We start from the raw sequence: 23,648 nt of genomic DNA, 5'->3' as shown, positions 1-23,648 counted from the left end.
AATCAGAGGTAGCTCTACATGTTGTGCCCTCAGTTGACCTGTGTTGCAAAATCATCTCGCTTACTTATAAAACAGTCTGAAACGAAGAAAAGTACGAAAGGTTTGGAGGGATTCATTCCAAAACGTTAGCCGGAATTGTGAAAGTCTATTGCGTTCAATGTATTGCTAGTCAGTGTAAATACAAACGCTTTACACTTTAATTTAGTGGAGTTTATAATTCATTAATTTTAGATGCTCTTTGGGCGTCGTCCTTAGAACTCGCCATGAAGGAATGCGAGGAGATGTTGCTCTCTGGATTAAGGTTATTTTGGGGTTGTGCGGAGGCGGTTATCTTGTCGATAACTGCCCCCAACGGCCGGCCACAAGGGACCCAAATAGCCAGATAAAGATGTATCGGATATATGTGCCTGTCAATCAAAGGCTTGGAACAAAAGCAAACTATCCGTAGTATTTGCCTTAGTTCTCCTCGACAGTTGTCTTGTCTTTTACACTGTTAAAAATAACAAGGAGTAGTATTACCGAGGCCACATGCGGACAGGACTTTAAAGGAACTTGTTTCGTGTCAGGAACCCATTCATGCCTAAAGCATCCCGACTTATAAGTGCTGCCACCTAACAAAGGCAACAGCTGACCCCACCCCCTGCTCGGAGTTTCACTGAAGGTTAAATGAAGGTGGAAACGTGACCAGACATTCTGGTATCTTGCACCGTTCATTTCGTTTCCTGCAGGCAACATATTGCAATGTGTTACAACTATTTTTTCTTGTGATTTATGTGACAAGTGTCATCCAAGGATAAATATGCAGCAGCTACAAACATACTCATTTAAGAATCAAAAATAAACATGCAAATCTGGGCAATGCTAATAAATAATTTGGATTATTTGGTCTCCATACGAAATGTCACCCATTTCTTATCCCCAGAGATGCTGCCTGTCCCGCTGAGTTACTCCAGATTTTTGTATCTATCTTTGGATTATTTGGTAGTTCTGAAGTTGGATTATTTTGGTAGTTCTGCCCCTATATAAAATAGTCCAGAAACAGTTAGGATCTTACAGTGGTGGTGAGATTACTTACAGCAGCCATGAATAAAGGCAAAAGCCATTCAGATTAGTTTATTGTCATAAACACCAGGGCCCAATGAAAGTCATTGTCCACATGAAGCGTGCAAACAAACGTTAAACAGAGTTACCAAATAAGATAGTTAATTGTAAATGTACATGGCAGCACCTCTGCTTTCAAGAGAGAGCTAGATGGGGCTCTTAAAATAGCGGAGTCAGGGAATATGGGGAGAAGGTAGGAACGGGATACTGATTGGAGATGATCAGCCATGATCACATTGAATGGCGGTGCTGGCTCGAAGGGCCAAATGGCCTACTCCTGCACCTATTGTCTATTGTCTATTGTCTGGGAATGAGGTATGAATGAGATATTTGGAACAAGTGTGATAGCAGTGGGGGTGAAGCTGTTCTTAAATCTGAACATCCAGGATTTCAGGTTTCTGTGTCTCCTCCCAGAAGGTAGAAGAGAGAAAAGGGAATAGCCAGGGTGATTGGTATGCTTGACAATTCTCCCAACTTTCCTGATGCATGAAGAAAGACTGGATGGAAGGAAGTGAGGAGTCTGTGGTGGTTTGGGCAGAGTTCACCACTCTCTGCAGGTTCACCCACTCGCGATCAGAACAGTTGCATGCATCCAGTTGGAATAGCGCATCTGTAGAAGCTCGAAAGAATCCTTGTGGAAAAGCCAAACCTTCTCAGATGTTGAAGAAAGAAAATAGACTGATGCACTTTCTTGATCACTACATCGATGTAAAAGGACCAAATTTGGTTGCTGGTCATATGGATACTATGGTACTTAAAACTGTCAACCCTCTCTACAGCAGCTCCATTGATGAGGACAGGGGTGTTGTTCAGCACCTTGCCTCTTTTGATCAATAACTAGAATAGAATAGTTTCTTTATTGTCATTGTAACATGAACCATGTACAACGAAATTTAAAAATGTCAGCCAGTTAGTGCACCATTCAAACATTTCTAAAAGCTAACGATACATACAAGGTAAAATATTAAAAGATAAACAACTAAAATAAATATCACGAAAATAGCACGCATAAACACCCAACCCTCCATCCTTCTGTCGATTTCACAGTGTACCACAGTGTACCACACTTTTCCATTTTGCCAACATTAATGGCGAGGTCGAACACAAAAAGCTGGAGTAACTCAATGGGTCAGTTAGCATGTCTGGAGAGAATGAATGTGACGTTATGGGTCGACACCCTTCTTCAGTCTGAAAACGGGTCTAGAACCAAATCAGGAGACACGCCAGCTTTTTGTGTCTATCTTCGGTTTAAACCAGCATCTGCAGTTCCTTCCTACACTTAATGGTGAGCTAATTGTCCTGAAACTGTGCCACAAGTTTCTCAACCACTTTCCCCAGCTCACACAAGGTTCTTGATCTCCTTCCTGAACGTCTAAGGCAGATCAAGAAGATCATCAGCAGGAAAAGGAACAAGTGGCTGAAGTGAGAAATTAGATATAATTATGGGACCTACATAATTCTAGAATAACAGATCAGTTTAAAGTTCCACAGCCGTGCCACATTCATTTGTGAATGGTTAAACATAATTAAACAGCTAAGGTTGGAGAGGACCAAAAATATCCCCAGCTTAAATGAAAGTCGACAAAAAATGCTGGAGAAACTCAGCAGGTGAGGCAGCTTCTATGGAGAGAAGGAATATGCAACGTTTCGGGTCGAGACCCTTCTTCAGATACATGTAGGGGGGGCGGACGGGAAAAATCTCCCGCCCCTCCCGACAGTTTTACCCGCATCCCCCCCCGACATCAGTCTGAAGAAGAGTCTTGACCTGAAACGTCACCTATGGTTTTAGCAGATGATAATATGTTGACCATATCAGTACTCGATTTCCTAACTATCTTAAATATTGTTTAGAGAATCAGCCACGGCACATGCTTGTATTTCTGGCATGTTGCTGACAGCTGAGGTTCCCCATCAAAAGTGCAAAGTTAAAAATAAATCCATTTAGACTGTGTGTATGTTCTGTATGCTGTGAAGCTGGGATATAGAAGGGATATGAATGAGAATGTGTGATGGATGAAAATGTGTTTTAATACACTGTTGATGCTTTTAAAAGAATCTTTTAATTTCTACTGCAATCTGCAATACCCATTACTATCACTGCTGGGAATGGTCTCAGAATACAAAGTAAATTCATTGTTGTTTTAATAAATCTTGCAGAATGGCTTTGGTTATTAAGTGTCACATTCCTCTCACAGATGTTTACCAGTGGATGAAATTGGTATTAATTTCTTACCTAGGAAGTATTTCTGTGAGTGAGTAAGTGTATAGCAATTTAAGAGGCTTTTAGAAAGGTACGTGCATATGCAAGGAATGGGGGGAAATGGATCACATGCAGGTAGAGGAGATTCATTTAATTTGACGTCATGTTTGGCACGGATATTGTGGGCTAAAGGGCTGTACTGTTCTATGTTCCATGTACAGTGTATGTAACTGAGCCCACAGCAGCAAAGTAAATAAACACAAAGCCTGCAAATCTTTATTCATTATATAACATATAACAATATAACAATTACTGCACGGAAACAGGCCATCTCGGCCCTACAAGTCCGTGCCGAACAACTTTTTTTCCCTTAGTCCCACCTGCCTGCACTCATACCATAACCCTCCATTCCCTTCTCATCCATATGCCTATCTAATTTATTTTTAAATGATACCAACGAACCTGCCTCCACCACTTCCACTGTAAGCTCATTCCACACCTCATGCGTAAAGAAGTTCCCCCATGTTACCCCTAAACTTCTGTCCCTTAATTCTGAAGTCATGTCCTCTTGTTTGAATCTTCCCTATTCTCAAAGGGAAAAGCTGATCCACATCAACTCTGTCTATTCCTCTCAACATTTTAAAGACCTCTATCAAGTCCCCCCTTAACCTTCTGCGCTCCAGAGAATAAAGACCTAACTTATTCAACCTTTCTCTGTAACTTAGTTGTTGAAACCCAGGCAACATTCTAGTAAATCTGCAAGTACTGTACAGAGAACATGGATCAAAGGGCAGGCATGCGATGCTTGGTCATAGTGTCATGTGTCATAGGACTATTGACCATTAGGCCATTCAGCCAATCAAGTCTGCGCCTACATTCAATCATGGCAGATCTATTTTGCCTTCTCAACCCCATTCTGCCACCTTCTCACATAACCTTTGGCGCCCTTGCCAATCAACGTCCGCTTTAAAAATACCCAATGACTTGGCCTCCACAGCCATCTGTGGCAATGAATTCCAGAGATTCACCACTCTATACAGTAACTAAAGAAATTCCTCCTCATCTCCGTTCCACAGGTACAACCTTTTATTCTGAGGCTGTGCCCTCGAGTATTAGATTCTCCCAATACTGGAAACATCCTCTCCACATTCACTCCATCCAGGCCTTTCATTATTTGGTAGGTTTCAATGAAATCTCCCCTCATCCTTATAAACTCCAGCAAGTACAGGCCCACAGCCATCAAACAGCCATCATACCAAAGGGTTTTGGCCCGAAACGTTGCCTATTTCCTTCGCTGCATAGATGCTACCGCACCCGCTGAGCTTCTCCAGCACTTTTGTCTACCTTCGATTTTCCAGCATTTCCATCTTGAACAATACGTTAACACAATATGTTACCATGGGATCATTTTCATAAACCTCCTTTGGACCTTCTCCAACACTAGTACATCCTTCCTCAGATATGGGGCTCAAAACTGCTCCCAATATTCTAAATGTGAACTGACCAGCGCCTTGTAAAACCTCAGCGTTACATCCTTGCTTTTATGAAATGAATGATAGCAATGCATTTGCCTTCCTTACTATCGACTAAACCTACAAATTAACCTTTTGGGAATCCTGCACCAAAACCTCCAAGTTCCTTTACACCACTGATTGCTGAATCCTCTTCACATTTATAAAATAGGTCTACACCTTTATTCCTTCTACCAAAGTGCATGACCGTACACTTTGGTACACTGTATTCCATTTGCAACTTCTTTGCCCACTCTCCCAACCTGTCCAGTCCTCCTGCAGACTCCCTGTTTCCTCAACATTCTCTGCCCCGCCACCTATCTTCGTATCATTTACAAACTTGACCACAAAGCCATCAATTCCATCACCTAGATCATTAACATATAATGTGAAAAGTAGTGGGCCTAACACCAACCCTTGTGAAACACTACTATTCACCAGCAGCCAACCATAAAGGACTACCTTTATTCCCACTCTTTGCCTTCTGCCAGTCAGCCAATCTTCTGTCCATGCTAGTACCTTGCCTCTAATACCATGGGCTTATCTTGTTTAGCAGCCCCGTGCGTGGCACCATATCAAAAGCCTTGTGACAATTCAAGTAAATAACATACACAAACTCCTCTTTGTCTATCCTGCTTGTTACTCCCTCTAAGGCCAGGCCCGTACGAAGATTTTCAAAAAGGGGGGTGGCATGGCAGGATTACAAAACGTTATGTGAAATAAGTGCACGCAGCACACTTCCCGCTTAAGGGCCCTGGAAGCTCTGGGATTTTAGATCCTCTCTGCTGCATTCTGAGCCTTATTTGGGAGCATTTTTGCACCAAATGTATGACCAATATTTCAGAAATAATTTTGGTTGAGTCAAGAGTAATGAGTGGTTGGAATGGGATGATTGGGGTCATTGTTATATACATTTTTTTAAATCAAGAATTAAAGCTGTCCTTGTTTTAATAATCAAGTTGTACTGTAAAATGTTACATAACATGTTATAAAGGAGCAACCATCTGCTCTTTTATAGACCACCCTACCCATAAGATGCAAGATGTTAATATGAAAATTGGGAGTGGAGGAATTACATTTTGTAGTTGGAACATTAAGGGAATTAATGAACCAATCAATAGAGGTAAAATACTAGCACATTTAAAATAACTTAAAGCAGATATAATATTCCTTCAAGAAACTCACCTTAAAAAGGAAGAGCAACATAGATTGAAAGCAAAATGGATTGCTAAAACGTATTACTCTTCATTCTCTCATAAGTTTAGAGCTGTTGCAATTCGAATCCGTAAAGGTATACCTTTTAAACATACATCATCTATAGCGGATATCGATGGCAGATATATTATATTAATGGGTGAGTTATATTTTTTTTAAAGTGATTCTTCTTAATGTTTATGGACCAAATTTTGACGGCCCTTTGTTTTTCAAGAAAACACTCAATACTATCCCGGAATTTACACAACATAATTTAATAATTGGTGGAGATTTAAATTTACATTAGATTCTTATTTAGACAGATCATCAAGACAAAGGAAATTAAAATCCCAGACAAGTGCATTACTAAATTCATATATTAATACTACCAACATCAAAGATGTCTGGAGAATCGAAAACCCATCCGGACGAGAATATTCATTTTACTCACCGGTACACAAAACCTATTCAAGAATAGACTTTAGTAGACTTTAAACTCATCCCATTTACCTACAACTCGAAATATCATAATATTATAATCTCGGATCATGCACCTTTAACATTCATGATTAAACTAAATGGAATGACCGAGAAGCAGACACAATGGAGACTTAACCCTCAAATTTTAAATGAAAAAGTATGTCATGAATATCTTATTACACAGATCAATATGTTTTTCGAGTCCAATGACCACCCTGAAACTTCTGCCTCCCTTCTCTGGGAAACATTTAAAGCATTTGTACGAGGAGCGTTAATCTCCTCCCAAGCCTTTCATAATAAAGAGAATCGGGCTAAACAACAGATACTGGAAATGGAAATAAGGCAATTAGATATAGAGAATGGGGCTGCACCCTCTATGATAAAACACAATAAAATTGCTGCACTCAAATATAAGTTAAACCAAATATATTCAGACCAAGTCATAAAAATTTAACAACATCCCAAACAATTACATTTTGAATTTGGTGACAAACCACAAAAACTTCGAAAACTGGATGAGGAAAAAACAATTTACAAAATTAGATCAGATATGGGAGAAATACTAACATCGCCCAAGGATATCAATTACAGATTTCTACAATACTATCAAACACTTTACTTAACCAAAACGACAGAACGTTCTGCAAGAATGGAATCATTTTTACAGAAATGTAATCTTACAGGTTTAGATCTGAAAGAGAGGGAATTACTAGGTGCTGAAATAACAGTAAAAGATATCGAAGAGTCTATTAGATCTTTAAAAAATGGAAAGGCCGCAGGCCCTGATGGCCTAAGCTCTGAATTTTAGAAAAACATTTGTGATCTGATTTCTCCACGTCTACAGACATTGTATAATTACGCTTTTACTCAACAGAAACTGCCAGAAACTTTAAACGAATCAACAATAACACTTATACCAAAAACAGATAAGGACCTTGAAGACCCAGGTTCATATTGAACAATTTCTCTCTTAAACACTGATCAGAAAATCTATATTACTAAAAGTCTGTTCATGACCGGTTTTGGCCATCTGTGCTGCGATTTCCTAGAGAACGCCGGCACCTACGGCCGTCATTTTTGACCACCTTGCTCAGATCCCCCCTCCGCCATATGTGTGCTGAGGATTTTTCCCGTCGATGAAGAATGACAGCGATATTAATGATTTTACAAAATTCCCCATTCTCTCTGCTGCCCCTGCTGGCGGCAGGGGGGAGGGACTATAAAACCAGGAAGTGGTGTGCCTCAATCAGTGTCTGCAAGCTGGAGGAAGGCAGAGGAGTCACGTTTCTCTGAGCTGTGAATAACACTGAACACATGTCTACTCAACTGTATGTGTCCTTAGTGGTTCTAAAACACTTGCAGAATGTGTCTATTGGTTCTAAAATGTTTGCAAAAGTGTTTATTGGTTCTAAAATGTTTGCAAAAAGTGTCTCTTTTGGTTCTACAATGCTTGCAGAATGTGTCTTTTTTGGTTCTAAAATATTTTTTAGGTTCTCCTCCCTCTTTCCTCTCCCCCCCCTGTCCTCTCCCCCCCCTGTCCCCGCCCCCCCCCCCCCACCATCCTCTCCCCCCCTGTCCTCTCCCCCCCTCCCCTCCCCCCTCTCTCCTCTCCCCCCTCTCCTCTCTCCCCCTCTCCTCTTCCCCCCTTTCCCTCTTCCCCCCTCCTCTTCCCCTTCTTCCCCCTCTTCCCCCTCTTCCCCCCCTTCTCTCTCCCCCCCCCCTTCCCCCTCCCCCCCTTCTCTCCCCTCCTCCCCCTTCTCTCCCCTCCTCCTCCCCTTCTTCTCTCCCCTCCTCCCCCCTTCTCTCCACTCCTCCCCCTTCTTCTCCCTCCCCCCTCCCCTCCTCCTCCCCCCTTCTCTCCCCCCCTCCCCCCTTCTCTCTCCCCTCCTCCCCCTTCCCTAAACCCCCTCCACACCCCCTACCCTCTTCCCTCCCCCCTCCCTCCCCCTCCCTGCTCCCCACCTCACCCCCCTCTCAGCACCCCCCTCTCTCTCCTCCTCTCCTCCCCCACCTTTCCCCTCTCACCCACCCTCCCTCTTATCCTCCTCTCCACCCCCCTATCCCTCTTGCCCCTCTCTCTGTTTCTCTGTCTCTCTCTCTGCCTCTGCCCCTTCTCTCTCTGCCCTCTCTCTCTACCCCCCCCCTCTAGATTGACTGCAAGTTGGGGGCTATGCGTCAGTAGATAGGGTGGTTATGGGGTAAAAGGAGCAAATTAATAATATTAATATAATATCAAGGGGGTAATTAGCGTGAGTGCGGGGGGGGGGGATAGTTAGTGTGTGTGACGCTGCGTGCCGCCTACCCCCCCCATACAACCGCATGTTGGGGGAACAGACCCAACGGGTCTGCACTTGGTCTAGTATTAACTAAAAATTCTAGCCCATAGATTAAGTTTAGTGATTCATAAATTAATACACCCTGATCAAACAGGTTTTATTCCAAAACGTTACTCATCTTATAATCTGAGACGATTATTTAATATTATATATTCAAATAGAATAGCTAATGTAGATCTAGCAATCATTTCGCTAGACGCTGAAAAATAATTTGATCAGGTGGAATGGCCCTATTTATTTTCGGTGATGGAAAGATTTCAACTGGGCTAGAAGTACTGCACATGGGTTAAGCTTTTATATACTAACCCAACAGCTAGAATACTGACAAACCAAATGTTATCACCTAAACTTAATTTATCTAGAGGTTGTAGACAAGGATGTCCGCTATCCCCGTTATTATTCGCCCTTGCTATTGAACCATTGGCAGAAAGTGTTAGAGTCCACCCAGAAATATATGGGTATAATACTAAAGATACAGTTAATAACATTTCTTTATATGCAGATGATGTATTAATATACATCACAAACCCAGAAACTAGCATCCCAAACCTGTTAAATCTTATCTCAATTTGGCTCATTTTCAGGATATAGAATTAATTGGAACAAAAGTGAAATTATGTCAATAACGGAACTCAACTTACATACATTGCAACAATCCCCCTTTAAAATAGTCAACAAAAAATTTAAGTATCTAGGAATTTATGTGACTAAGAAATATAATTCCTTATTTAAATTAAATTTCCCGCCTTTACTTAATAAACTGCATAAGAACATTCAGTATTAGAAAACACTTCCTATCTCAATGTTTGGAAGAATTAATGCTTTAAAAATTATCTTTCTTCCGCAATCACTGTACCTCTTTCAATCAATCCCGATATATCTTCCACATTTTTTTTTTAAAGTTGATTCTATTGTCACAAGTTTTATTTGGGATTATAAGAACCATAGAATAAGTAAAAAACATTTATGTAAATCCAAGACAAATGGAGGATTAGCTCTACCAAATTTTCTGTTTTACTTCTGGGCAGTTAATATTAAAAATATGAACTTCTGGTTGGAAGATATGGACCAGCAACCAGACTGGTTAAAGATGGAAAAGGAAGATTGTTTGCCTTTTGGCTCGATTCTGTTAGCTCCCAGAAAACTGAATAAAAAAACCTATAGCGAATACGAATTTGGAAACAATTAAAAAAAGACTTTAAAATTGGATAATTTATCTTCCCATTGTAAATAAACCTTCATTTAAACACTCTGTGTTGGATAAAGGTTTTATACATGGAAAAATGGAATTATAAAGGTGGGACATCTTTATAGGAAAGGTATTTTTCTTTCATTTAAGGAGTTACAACAGAATTATGGACTACACTCAAATAACCTTTTTAGATATCTCCAATTTAGAGATTATGTTAAATTACATACACAAGGTTATAGAACTAGAGAGCCAGAGACGCTTGATGAATGTTTGAATAAACATCCTAATACAGATAAATTAATATCTCACATTTATAATACTCTTTTAGATAGTGAGGTCCCGTCGACGGAATTATATAGACAAGCATGGGAAAATTAATTAGACCAACCTATAATGAATGATATTTGGGACGAAAGTCTACAACATATAACCATATAACAATTACAGCACGGAAACAGGCCATCTCGGCCCTTCTAGTCCATGCCGAACACGTATTCTCCCCTAGTCCCATTTACCTGCGCTCAGACCATAACCCTCCATTCCTTTCCCATCCATATAACTATCCAATTTGTTTTTAAATGATAAAATCGAACCTGCCTCCACCACCTTCACTGGAAGCTCATTCCACACAGCCACCACTCTCTGAGTAAAGAGGTTCCCCCTCATGTTACCCCTAAACTTCTGTCCCTTAATTCTCAAGTCATGTCCTCTTGTTTGAATCTTCCCTACTCTCAGTGGGAAAAGCTTATCCACGTCAACTCTGTCTATCCCTCTCATCATTTTAAAGACCTCTATCAAGTCCCCCCTTAACCTTCTGCGCTCCAAAGAATAAAGAGCTAACCTGTTCAACCTTCTACATCAATGCTCGTTAAATGACAGACATTCTTTAATACAATTTAAAGTAATACATAGGCTGCATTACTCTAAAACAAAATTAAATAGAATTTTCCCACATATCTCTCCTATCTGTGATAAATGTCAATACTCAGAGGCTAATTTAACTCATACTTTTGTAAATTGTATAAAAGTCAAAAATCTCTGGACGGATATTTTTAGAATAATTTCTGAAGTTGTTAATACCCAATTGGATCCCGACAAAACGAATAATATTAGGAATATCAGAACAAACCCTAAAACTTACAACAAGCCAAAGAAACTTCCTTGATTATAGTATAATAATTGGGAAAAAATTAATATTAAAATTTTGGAAAAATCCAACAACCCCCACAATTAAAATGTGGATTATGGAGATGACGGAGACCTTACATTTGGAAAGAACTAGACTTGTCTTAATTGACAAACAAGAATTATTTGCTAGAACATAGTTTCCATTTATTGATTTTTTGAAAGGGTAAATTGGTCCGGCACGGAAGCCTGACTGAAGCTTGAACCCAGGATTAGATGAATAGTTATGTTTTATAATCTACGGACCTATCTCCAAAGTTGTTTTATCGGTAATTTATTCTATTCTTTTTTATCGTTTTTTTTTCTTCTTTCTCCCTATCTATAAAAAAAACCACATAGAAGCAGAGTTAATATGCAATTGATAAATGAGGACCCCTATTACTTTGATAGCTGGAATCCCATCTATTAACAATATGTAATTGATAAACAAATTGTGTTTTGATTATGATATATATATGCTTCTAATAAAAATATTATTAAAAAAAAAATAAAGGAGCATGCAAACACTGTAAATAAAATACTGTAAGTATTTACAGTAAATAAAACCTTTTTTTTAGAAAATGTTATGTGTGTTGATTTGGTTGCCTGTTACTGTTCAACTGTGTTAATGTGTGCACATTAAAAATATGATGCAAAATGAAAGTCGCAAACTATGGAATACATATTTGTCAGTATTGTTATCATGGAAAAGAAAGCAGTTCCAATTGTTTGATATTATTCATATGGTGGAGAAAATATAATTGCTCTAAAACCTACCTTAATTTTGGAATCTCAGTAAAGATAATCCCCCTTTCCTGCTCCCCCCTCCTCCTTGCCCCTCCCCCTCCCTCCCCCTCTCTCTCTCTCACCCCCCTCTCTCTCTCCCCCTCTCTCTCCCCCCTCTCTCTCTCTCTCTCTCCCTCTCTCTCTCCTCTCTCCCCCCCTCTCTCTCTCTCCCCTCTCTCTCTCTCCCTCCCTCCCCCTCTCTCCCTCCTCCCTCCCCGTCTCTCTCCCTCGCACGCAGCAAGGCGCCAACTCCGCGCCGCAGACACCGCAGCCCCCCCAGCCCGGAGAAACAGGCACTCCCGCAACTCAATATCCCATTACTTACCTGGAGTAGACACCTGGGATCTATGGTAGACACGAGGCATCAAGGTGATTGTGTGGAGTGCAAATGGAGATCTGAACCCGCCCGGGCCCACAGCGCATGCGCGAAGAGACAGCGTAATTTTGCGTCGCTACTGCGTCACCGGCTTCCCCCAACTGTGCAGGATGGTCGCATTTTTTCCCTCAAAACTTCCAGTGGGCCGGAACCAGAATTTCGGGTCATTTCCGTCAAAGTGGAAACGCTGATAGCGCTCCAATTTTTTTTTTTCTCGGGATTTATTTTACTCTGTGAAAAAAACATCTTGGCCGGAGGCCCCCCAGGTTTTGAGGCCCTAGGCTTCAACCTATGAAGCCTATAGGGAAATCCGGCCCTGCCGAGCCCCCCCTAGATCTCGAGGCCCTAAGCTTAAGCTTGTGAAGCATATACGTAAATCCGGCCCTGTTTAGAACTAGGGTGTACTCCATCTGGTACAGGTGACTTATCCAACTTCAGACCTTACAACTTGCGAAGCACCTTCTTTTCAGTAATAGCAGCTGCACTCACTTCTGCCTTGTGGCTCTCTTGAATTTCTGGCATGTTACTGGTGTCTTTCACTGGGAAAACTGACACAAAAATGTATCCAGTTCATCTGCCATATTTTTGTCATGTGAGTTTAGGTGTGTTTCACATATACTAATGTTTCTATATTTCTCACACCTCACCACTCCTGTCAGATGGAAGGTCCAACAGCTTGAAAGTATGTATCATCAGACTCTTTCTCGCTGTTATCAGACTGTTACATAGTCCTTTCATACACTAAGGTTGAATACCTGGTTACACAAAAAAGCTGGAGATACTCAGTGCGGGTGCAGCAGCATCTATGGAGCGAAGGAAATAGGCAACGTTTCGGGCCGAAACCCTTCTTCAGACTGATCGGGGGCCTGGGTGGGCGGGGACAAGAAAGGAAAAAGGAGGAGGAGCCCGAAGGCTGGGGGATGGGAGGAGACAGCAGGGGGACTGAGGAAGGGGAGGAGACAGCAAGGACTAACAAAATTGGGAGAATTCGATGTTCATGCCCCCAGGGTGCAGACTCCCCAAACGGAATATGAGGTGCTGTTCCTCCAATTTCCGGTGCTGCTCGCTGTGGCCATGGAGGAGACCCAGGACAGAGAGGTTGGAGACGGAGTGGGAGGGGTCTTGAAGTGCTGCTGCACCGGCAGGTCAGCTTGGTTATTGCGGACCGAGCGGAAGTGTTCTGCGAAACGATCGCCCAACCTCTGCTTGGTCTCACCGATATAGATCTGCTGACATCTAGAGCAGCGGATGCAATAGATGATGTTGGAGGAGATGCAGGTAAACCTCTGTCGCACCTGGAACGATTGCTTGGGTCCTTGAACGGAGTCGAGGGGGGAGGTAAAGGGACAAGTGTTGCATCTCTTGCGGTTGCAAAGGAAAGTGCCCGGGGAGGGGGTGGTACGAGAGGGAAGGGAAGAATTGACAAGGGAGTTATGGAGGGAGCGGTCTTTGCGGAAGGCAGATATGGGGGGAGATGGGAAGATGTGGCGAGTGGTGGGGTCACGTCGGAGGTGGCGAAACTGACGGAGGATTACTTTTTGTATGTGACGGCTGGTGGGGTGAAAGGTGAGGACTAGGGGGACTCTGCCCTTGTTGCGAGTGGGGGGATGGGGAGAGAGAGCAGTGTTGCGGGGTATGGAAGAGACCCTGGTGCGAGCCTCATTTATGGTGGAGGAGGGGAACCCCCGTTCCCTGAATAATGAGGACATTTCAGATGTCCTGGTGTGGACCGCCTCATCCGTGGAGCAGATGCGGCGTAGACGGAGGAATTAGGAGTAGGGGATGGAGTCCTTACAGGAAGCAGGGTGGGAAGAAGTGTAGTCCAGATAGCCATGGGAGTCAGTGGGTTTATAGTGTATGTCGGTCAGAAGTCTATCACCTGCAATGGAGATAGTGAGGTCAAGGAATGGTTGGGAAGTGTCGGAAATGGTCCAGGTGTATTTGTGTGCCGGATGGAAGTTAGGTTGAATACCTAATCTCGCAATCTACCTAATTGTGGCTCTTGCACTGGGGCAGGTTCAGTATGATGATGCAGATGACCCAAATGATGTGTTATGGACAGAGGACGGACACGACGAGGTACGCTCAGATCGAGAAGGAATTACTGGCAGTAGTCTTTGCATGTGTCAAATTCAACGATTACATTTTTGGCAAGGCTGTTACAGCAGAGACCGACCACCAACCTTTGGTCACCATTTTAAACAAGTCTAGACATGCTGCTCCGGCACGGCTGCACAGAATGATGCTGCAGCTCCATAAGTTTGATATCTCTCTCACTTACAAGCAGGGTAAGCACATGTATCTGGCTGACACATTATCCCGTGCTCCCAGGAGGTCGAGCGCCCAGCACACATCAGAAATAGACACGTTTGACGTCTTGGCAATTGATATCACTCATCCTTCACCTCTGGATACCTTGAGGGTTCGTAGGGCAGAAGATGCCACCCTGCAGATGCTCGCCTCGTCATCAATCACGGATGGCCTGGCATCAGTCACGGATGGCCTGGCAATCAGCATTCACTTCTGCTTGCTGTTCGGCCTTATTTTTCTGTCCGAGACGAACTGGCCATTGAAGGTGGGTTATCAAAAAGGGCCATAAGGCAGTGATCCTGGCTTCACTCCAACTGGAGGTGTGGGTTCAAATCCCACTTCTGACATGAATCAAATCAGCAATACTGTTTGATCTACAGTTTTCACTTTTACTCAGGTTTCATGTGCAAGGTCATGGTAGCACTGTCTCAAGATTTTGTGAGAATGTTACTTGCATTCTCACAATCATGTTAAAAAAAATCAAAGCATATAATGCATAAGCACGCTGAAGAATTCAAAGGGTAAAAAGACAGGTAACTGTTATGGAATAGTCAATAATGGTAAAGGTTTTCAAATATATGCACATTAACTACTTCAATATTAAACGTATGTTTTGCTGCTTCAATATTCCAATTTTCCTTTGAACATGCACTAGATGGCAACGTGCTTTGTTTTGCAATGTTTCGTTATCTAACATGGAATAATGTAAAAGCAATCTTATCATTTTTTGGTTGTGATTCACAATTTGATCTGTGTACATATCAAGAGATGTTTTGTGTGAAGTTAACAATTCCAACTGAATGCAGCATCATTTGTTAAAATTTGTTCCACTATTTGAACATCTCCTAGACTAACTTAGAACAGCTAAGAAATCATGTCGTAGGAATGATCTTGAATTGAAAAGTCACCCATTTTTTCTATCCAGAGATGCTGCCTGTCCCGCTGAGTTACTCCAGCATTATGTGTCTAACTAAGAAATAATTTCCAGTTCTCTGCAGAGTACCATGTTTTGGTGCAAATGTTTTGCTTAAAAAAACTTTACTGCTAAGAGAAGCGATACTTGGAGTGTCAGTAGAAAATGTCTGGATACTTAATCCAAATTTTCCACATCATTCTGACATAACTTGCAAAAAATTGCTCTTTTCTAATGAGCCCAACGGCTCACGCTGGCCGTGTACACTAACGCAGGTTTCAGTCGGATAAATCATTGTTAATTAAAGGCTGCTTAACCTTATCTGTGTCAAAAGACTCTGACGCACCCAACCTCTTCTAGATAGGACCTCCTTAAAATGTTCTTCCTTAGTGATTGTTTACAGATAATGGTCCAGATGCTTTGGAGGTCTAGACAGTTGGAGGTTAGGCTGCCAGTGTTGGAACAAAAGATGGAATACACAAAAATCTAAAGATTGAAGATCATAAAATTCCTGGAGGGTGGCAGAACTGGAGGAAGTGACATATAAAGGGAGGCCACATACAAGATTTAACATTTTGAGATTGTGGAACGTGGATTCAATGAAAGTTAGCATGGGTAAGATTATCTGATCATTAGCGTGTGTCATGTGCAGTTGGATGTTAGATGAGCTGAAATCTATAGACAGTGTGATTAAGAAGAATAAACAGGAGATGTTGAATATGGACTTGACAAAGATATGGATGAGGGTCTCGGTAGATGATGGAGTGAAGCATTTAACTTTCAGTTTTTGCTTCAGTAGTGTCTGTGGAACTTATCCATTGTGTCTTTTCCCTGCAGGTCGAGCAGCTGACCGAGGAGCAGAAGAATGGTAAGGAGCCATAAATCATTGAGGAAAATGAAGAGCAATTTGAAGTAATGGTTAAATTAGCAGGAACTGAGGTATTTCTTGTTTTTTTTTCAGAATTCAGGGCAGCTTTTGATATTTTTGTGCAGGATGCTGAAGATGGGTGCATTAGCACCAAGGAGCTGGGTAAAGTGATGCGCATGTTGGGTCAGAACCCCACACCGGAGGAGCTGCAGGAGATGATTGATGAAGTCGATGAAGATGGTACAGATGTGAATTATTGTTGTATCATCTGTTAGAATTATTTAGCACTGTAAACATGTTACATTTTAGACTCTCAGTCTGAAGAAGGGTCTCGACCCAAAACGTCACCCATTCCTTATATCCATAGGTGCTGCCTGTCCCACTAAGTTACTCCAGCATTTTGTATCTTCGGTGTAAACCAGCATCTGCAGTTCCTTCTCTACTTTAACTTTAATGTTTACGATATAAATTTAAAACAATGCCACACTCAACTGGCATCCTAATACTTATTGAGGAGCATATTGGTATCCTTTTTAAGCATTTAGGATTCAATTACATCCTTTTTGTGAATTATAACATCATTATTTGCTTTTGGAACAACAGACATTTGACATCTTAGAATAAAGGGGAGGCCATTTAAGACTGAGGTGAGAAAAAACGTTTACACCCAGAGAGTTGTGAATTTATGGAATTCCCTGCCACAGAGGGCAGTGGAGGCCAAGTCACTGGATGGATTTAAGAGACAGTTATATGGAGCTCTAGGGGCTAGTGGAGTCAAGGGATATGGGGAGAAGGCAGATCACAATGAATGGCCGTGCTAGCTCGAAGGGCAGAATGGCCTCCTCCTGTACCTAATTTCTATGTTTCCGATTCAGATTCAGATTCAATTTTAATTGTTATTGTCAGTGTACAGTACAGAGACATCGAAATGCATTTAGCATCTCCCTGGAAGAGCGACATAGCACATGATTTGAATAAATAATAATAAGTCACCGGGGGGGGGGGGGGGGAATGGGGGGGTACTTGCCTTGGAGATTGGCAGTCAAAAAGGTACGTGGATAGATCAGCCGCCGGAAAGAAGCTGTTTTGCTGGTTCTCAAAAAAAGACCTGTAATTCAGAGCTTTGCAAAGTTAAACAGTCCATGGTTTCTGGAAGAGAGCAGTCCTTGGCGATGCTGAGCGCCCTCCGCAGACAGCGCTTGCTTTGGACAGACTCAATGGAGGGGAGCGAGGAACCGGTGATACATTGGGCAATTTTCAACCCCCATGCCAGACGGAGGAGACAGAGCAGACTGAGGAACCATATGTGATGCAGTTGGTATGCTCTCGATGGTGCGGTAGAAGTTAGAGTGATCTGAGCAGATGGACCTTCTTCATTAATCCTGCAAGGAAGAAGAGAAAGTAATTTTGAGCCTCACTTGAAATACAACACCAGAGGTATTGCAGTGTCCCAAGAGAGGTCATCGGAGATGTTGACTCCCAGGAACCTGAAGCTAGAAACACGTTACAAAACCTACCGTTAATCGTCATGGGGGTGTGCGTGCCAAAGCCACTTCCTGAAGTCTACAATGAGCGCCTTGTTTCTTGGAGTTAAGGGCCAGGTTTTGTCAGCGCACCATGCTGCTAAGTGCTGGACCTCCTCCCTGTAGGCCAGCTCATCGTTGTTGCTGATGAGGCCAAATCACCGTTGTAATCATCTGCATACTTGATGATGGTGTTAGTACCATGTACAGGGTGTGCAGTCATAGGTGAAGAGGGAGTAGAGGAGGGGGCTCAGATACACAGCCCTGATAACGCCGGTTTCAAAGGGTTGACTCTCTCATTCTTGCCTAACCTCACGACTGGGGTCTGTTGGTTAGAAAGTCCAGTATCCATTGCAGAGGGAGGGGTCGATGCCCAGGTTACCGAGTTTACATGATCAATTTTGATGGTATATAACCCTGTTTATAATGCTGAGCTGTAATCGATGAAGCATCATTACGTAAGGTAACTGTTCCATGTTTCTAACTGTTGGCCTTGTGAACATTGGGGGTATTTCATCTAAATCCTCACGGTCCTGGTTTCAATGTAGTACATTTCTCATCTCAGTTTATTCACCATGAGAATGCCCAGGTACTTGCCTTGGAGAAGAAAAAACAATGGATAATCATCCCATTGCTTTTTCTTCTCAAAAAAAAAGTAATTCAGAGCTTTGCAAAGTTAACATGCAACGTTTCTGGAAGAAAAATTTATGCTCCCCTTAAAAATATATTTATCAAAGCCTGTACCCTTTCCTGGACTTTCACTCGCATGATAACTGTCAAAATGTACATACAAATTGAAATCCCATGTCAGACGGAGGCATAACTAACTGAGGAACAATATGAAGTTATTCATTTTGTAGTTAGAGTGATTCAGAGCAATCCATGTTCACTATTAATGTTGCAAGAAATTAAAAGTAATTTTCTTCATCACTTAAAATACAACACCAGAATGTAAGCGCAGTGTACCAAGCATAGACACGGCAACCATTTCGAGCACTGGTGCTTTGTCTACCTAGGCCTACTGGATCTCCCAGTTGCAAACCATTTTAACTCCGCTACCCATTCACTGAACTTTTTGGAAGCTATTGCCATAGTGAGTCCACACGCAAACTGGGGGAACAGCACCTCATATTCCACTTGTGTAGCTTACAACCCAACGATATAAACAGTGAATTCTCCAATGTAGGTACCTTACATACCCCTACCCTCACTCCCCAGTGCCCCACCTGGACTTGCACCGCACCGCCACCTGCTTTATAATTTGCAACTCTTCAATCCTTTAGTCATAGACTGTGTTTACTCCCTGGCCTTTGTCCAACCACCTGCCTATCTAATCTCCCCCTCGGCTGCCCCACTTTGTCCTGCTCCTCACCGCTCCTAGCTTTCTATCCCTCCCTTCCCCCTACAATCAGTCTGAAGAAGAGTCCCGATCCAAAAATGTCACCTATCCATGTTCTCCAGAGATGCTGAGGTACTCCAGCATTTTGTGTATTTTGTTGTAAACCAATGTCTGCAGTTCCTTGTTTCTGCAGTAATTTCCAAATTCCCCCACAGAGCGTTACTCTTGTCGATCTTCAGAATCATCTTGAGAGAGTCTTGATCTGTTAACAAAACAGGTGTTTACAAACCTTTCTTAGTGTAAAATATTACATGTATAAAATGCAAATGTTTAATGGTGGTCTGAACAGCATTCCACTGAAATAAGTAAAGAGAATGAGATAGCATTACTATTGAGCCTGTTATGGAGTTACAAACAAATCCAATAAATCTTGTATGACTAAAAAAATCAAAATGTTTAACAATTTGAACCACATTGATCATTCTGTATAATTTAAAAAACTAGATTAAAATAAATACAAAATCATTCAAGTTACACGCAGGAACATTATCTGTTTTGAACAGATATAGTGACATTTTTCTACAAAATCTGAGCTGTAATATTTCCACATGTGGATTAGCCTGACAAACCATATTGAGTGGTTATTAGCTACGTTGGCATTTGATGAGGTCCTGCATGGCAGGCCGCTCCAGAGGGATAGATCGTATGGGATCCAGGAAGAGTTAGCTGACTGGATGGAGAATTGGCTTCATGAAAGTAACCAGAAGATGATGGTGGAAGATTGTTTTTTGGACTGGAGGCCTGTGTCTAAGCGGGGTGCCTCTGGGAACAGTGCTAGGCCCATTGTTTATATAAGTGATATGGATGAGAATGTGCAAGGCATGATTAGTAAGTTTGCAGATGACACTAAAGTGGATAGTGTCATAGATAGTGAAGATGGTTATCAAAAATTATAGCCAGATCTTGCTCATCTCAGCAAGTAGGCTGAGGTTAATGAGTTGCAGACAAGTGCGAGGTGTTGCATTTTGGGAAGTCAAACCAGGGCAGGGACTTCACAGTGAATGGCAGGTGGCTGGGGAGTGTTGTAGAGCAGAGGGATCTAGGAGTGCAAGTACATACTTCCCTAAAAGTGGCATCACTGGTAGACTGGGTGGTCAAAAGGGCTTTTGGTACATTGGCCTTCATCAGGGTACTGATTGGTACTGAGTATGTCTGTAGAAGGGTCTCAATTCGAAACATCACCCATTCCTTCTCTCCAGAGATGCTGCCTGTCCTGCTGGGTTTTGTGTCTATCTACTGAGTATAAAAGTTGGGCTGCTACGTTACAGTTGTTGGTGAGGCCACATTTGAAGCATGGGAGCATTGTTATTCAGTTTTGGTCACCCTGCTATAGAAAGGGTGTTGTTAAGTTAGGGAGAGTGCAGAGGAGATTTACAAGGATGGTGTCAGGAATTGAGAGCCTGAGTTTTATGGAGAGATTGGGCAAGCCTCATTGCTTGGAGTACAGGAGGCTGATTTTGTAAAGGTGTATAAGATCATAAGACAAAAAGATTGGTTGAATTCACATAGACATTTACCCAGTGTAGGGGAATCAAGAACCAGTGGACATAGGTTTAAGGTGAGGGGGAAAGATTTAATAGGAACCTGAGGGGCAACCTTTTCACACAGAGAGTGGTGGGTATATTGAATAAGCTGCCAGAGGAGATCATTGAGTCAGGTATTATAACAACATTTAAAAGACATTTGGACCACGTACATGGATAGGATAGGTAGAGGTATATGGGCCAAACATGAGCAGATGGGACTTGCATAGATAGAAACATAGAAACATAGAAATTAGGTGCAGGAGTAGGCCATTCGGCCCTTCGAGCCTGCACCGCCATTCAATATGATCATGGCTGATCATCCAACTCAGTATCCCGTACCTGCCTTCTTTCCAAACCCCCTGATCCCCTTAGCCACAAGGGCCACATCTAAGATAAGGCATCTTGATCAGCATGGGCAAGTTGAGACGGTTCACCAGCTGTTCCTGGGATGTAAGGACTGTCTAATGAAGAAAGACTGGATAGACTTGGTTTATACCTTCTAGAATTTAGGGGATTGAGGGGGGATCTAAAAGAAACTTACAAAATTCTTAAGGGGTTGGACAGGCTAGATGCAGGAAGATTGTTCCCGATGTTAGGGAAGTCCAGACAAGGGGTCACAGCTTAAGGATAAAGGGGAAATCCTTTTGTACCGAGATGAGAACGAACTTTTTTTTCACGCAGAGAGTGGTGAATCTCTGGAACTCTCTGCCACAGAGGGTAGTTGAGGCCACTTCATTGGCTATATTTAAGAGGGAGTTAGATGTGGCCCTTGTGGCTAAGGGGATCAGGGGTATGGAGAGAAGGCAGGTACGGGATACTGAGTTGGATGATCAGCCATGATCATATGAATTGCAGGCTCGAAGGGCCGAATGGCCTAGTGCAGGATGCGAAACTGTTTCTATAAACCTGTATGGAAGTATGCAGGTGACCATTTAGGCACTGTTTAAGACATTGAAATATTTTAAAAACCATTTTAGATAATTTGAAATATAAATGATATAATTTGTGTTCATCCTCCACAGCTGTTCTCCATTTAATGGATACTGTAAGTGCCCCCTGAGGTTGGCCCAACCAGGAACAGACTATTTGTATGCTTATGTTGGGAACGACTGGGGTGGCACATTGGCACAGCGGTAGAGTTGCTGCCATACAGCGCCAGAGACCCCAGTTCAAACCTGACTATGGGTGCTGTTTGTACAGAGTTTGTACGTTCTGCCTGTGACCGTGTGGGTTCTCTCTGAGTGCTCCAGTTTTCTCCCACGATCCAAAGAAGTGCAGGTTTGTAGGTTAATTGGGTTCTATGAATTGCCTCCAGAGTGCAGGATGCGAAACTGGAATAATATGGAAGTGTGCAGGCCACAGTTTAAGAATAAGGCGTAAGCCATTTAGAACGGAGACGAGGAAACACTTTTTCAAGTCAAGTCAAGTTTATTTGTCACATACACATACGAGATGTGCAGTGCATTCTGTGAGTGGTGAGTCTGTGGAATTCTCTGCCTCAGAGGGCAGTGGAGGCAGGTTCTCTGGATGCTTTCAAGAGAGAGGGCTCTTAAAAATAGCAGAGTCAGGGGATATGGGGAGAAGGCAGGAACGGGGTACTGATTGGGGATGATCAGCCATGATCACATTGAATGGCGGTGCTGGCTCGAAGGGCCAAATGGCCTACTCCTGCACCTATTGTCTATTGTCTATTGATTGATGGTTACTAACTACTACTACCCACCAACACCCTGGCATGATATTGTCTGGGTCTTGCTGTTTGTGGACATAATCTACCTCTTAACTAATAGAATATGTGGTAGTTCATAGAGACCAGTGATCTCAGTTTCATAAATGTTGCAGGCCAGTACCTCAGGACAGCATAGACAGCATCAACATGCGCTTCATGAAAGCACCTCCTTTAAAAATAAGGTCAGAAGTGAGATTTTTCACTCATGAACGAACAGTAATCAGTTTCAATGTGACCTGCATTATTATAAGCTTGCTCAGCAAATGCATCGACGTATTCAAGTCAAAAATGTTAAAAAACTTAAATCTGATATTCAGTTAATTGTTTGCTAACTTTTTTCCATCTTTAACTAGCTTCTTTCAAAAAACAAGTACAGGCCCCCAAAAATCTGCAGGTAGCTCTGCAAAAACGGAGTCTCGTGATCAAATTTGCCAACTTTACATTTGCCAACTTTCTGATAATCTCTTTGACCATGGTGCCTTACAATCACATTCCCTCCCTTTGAAACCCAGAATGCACAGAAATTGATTTCCAGTGGCTTTATTCAATAACAACAGTGAATGGGATCTGTATCTCAAGGTGTGTAGCCTATTTTTATATTGAGAAAGTGGTGTAATATTTTCACCCTCAGTAATCTGCAATTCACCCACTAGCCTTGCTCCAACCCCAACATGAAGTACCCGTAAGGTGAAGTAATATTCACCCGACGGGATGGAAGTAATGTTGTACTCCATTGATAAACTCACAAATTCACAATTACAACCTTGCACAGTACATTGTTCAAAATCTGTTTTTTCCACAGTAATCATACTGTACTGAATTAACTCAACATATTTCCTAAAATCTCAATTGGAAAAATTAAAAGCAATGACCAAAAATATGAAAGTTTTTAATCATCATATCATATCGCTATTAAAAGTCTGATCGTGTGTGTGGTGTGTGTGTGTGTGCGTGTGTGTGTGTGTGTGTGTGTGTGTGTGTGTGTGTGTGTGTGTGTGTGTGTGTGTGTACGTGTGTGCGTGCGTGTGTGTGTGTGTGTG

General features: G+C 42.2%; 1 protein-coding gene across 1 annotated transcript in view; it reads left to right on the top strand.

Moving 5' to 3' along the window:
* Positions 1–23,648, top strand: part of LOC129704884 (troponin C, slow skeletal and cardiac muscles) — a 33,487-nt gene that overhangs the window by 912 nt on the left and 8,927 nt on the right. The window contains exons 2-3 of the mRNA XM_055648287.1: positions 16,401–16,431; positions 16,525–16,671. Coding sequence (XP_055504262.1) covers positions 16,401–16,431; positions 16,525–16,671 — 178 coding nt within the window. The remainder of the gene's footprint in view (positions 1–16,400; positions 16,432–16,524; positions 16,672–23,648) is intronic.

Source organism: Leucoraja erinacea, chromosome 16 (assembly GCF_028641065.1).
Source record: "Leucoraja erinacea ecotype New England chromosome 16, Leri_hhj_1, whole genome shotgun sequence".
NCBI classification, from domain to species: Eukaryota; Metazoa; Chordata; class Chondrichthyes; order Rajiformes; family Rajidae; genus Leucoraja; species Leucoraja erinaceus.
Note: the sequence above shows the minus strand (reverse complement) of the source record. Positions and strands in the feature narration are given on the sequence as shown.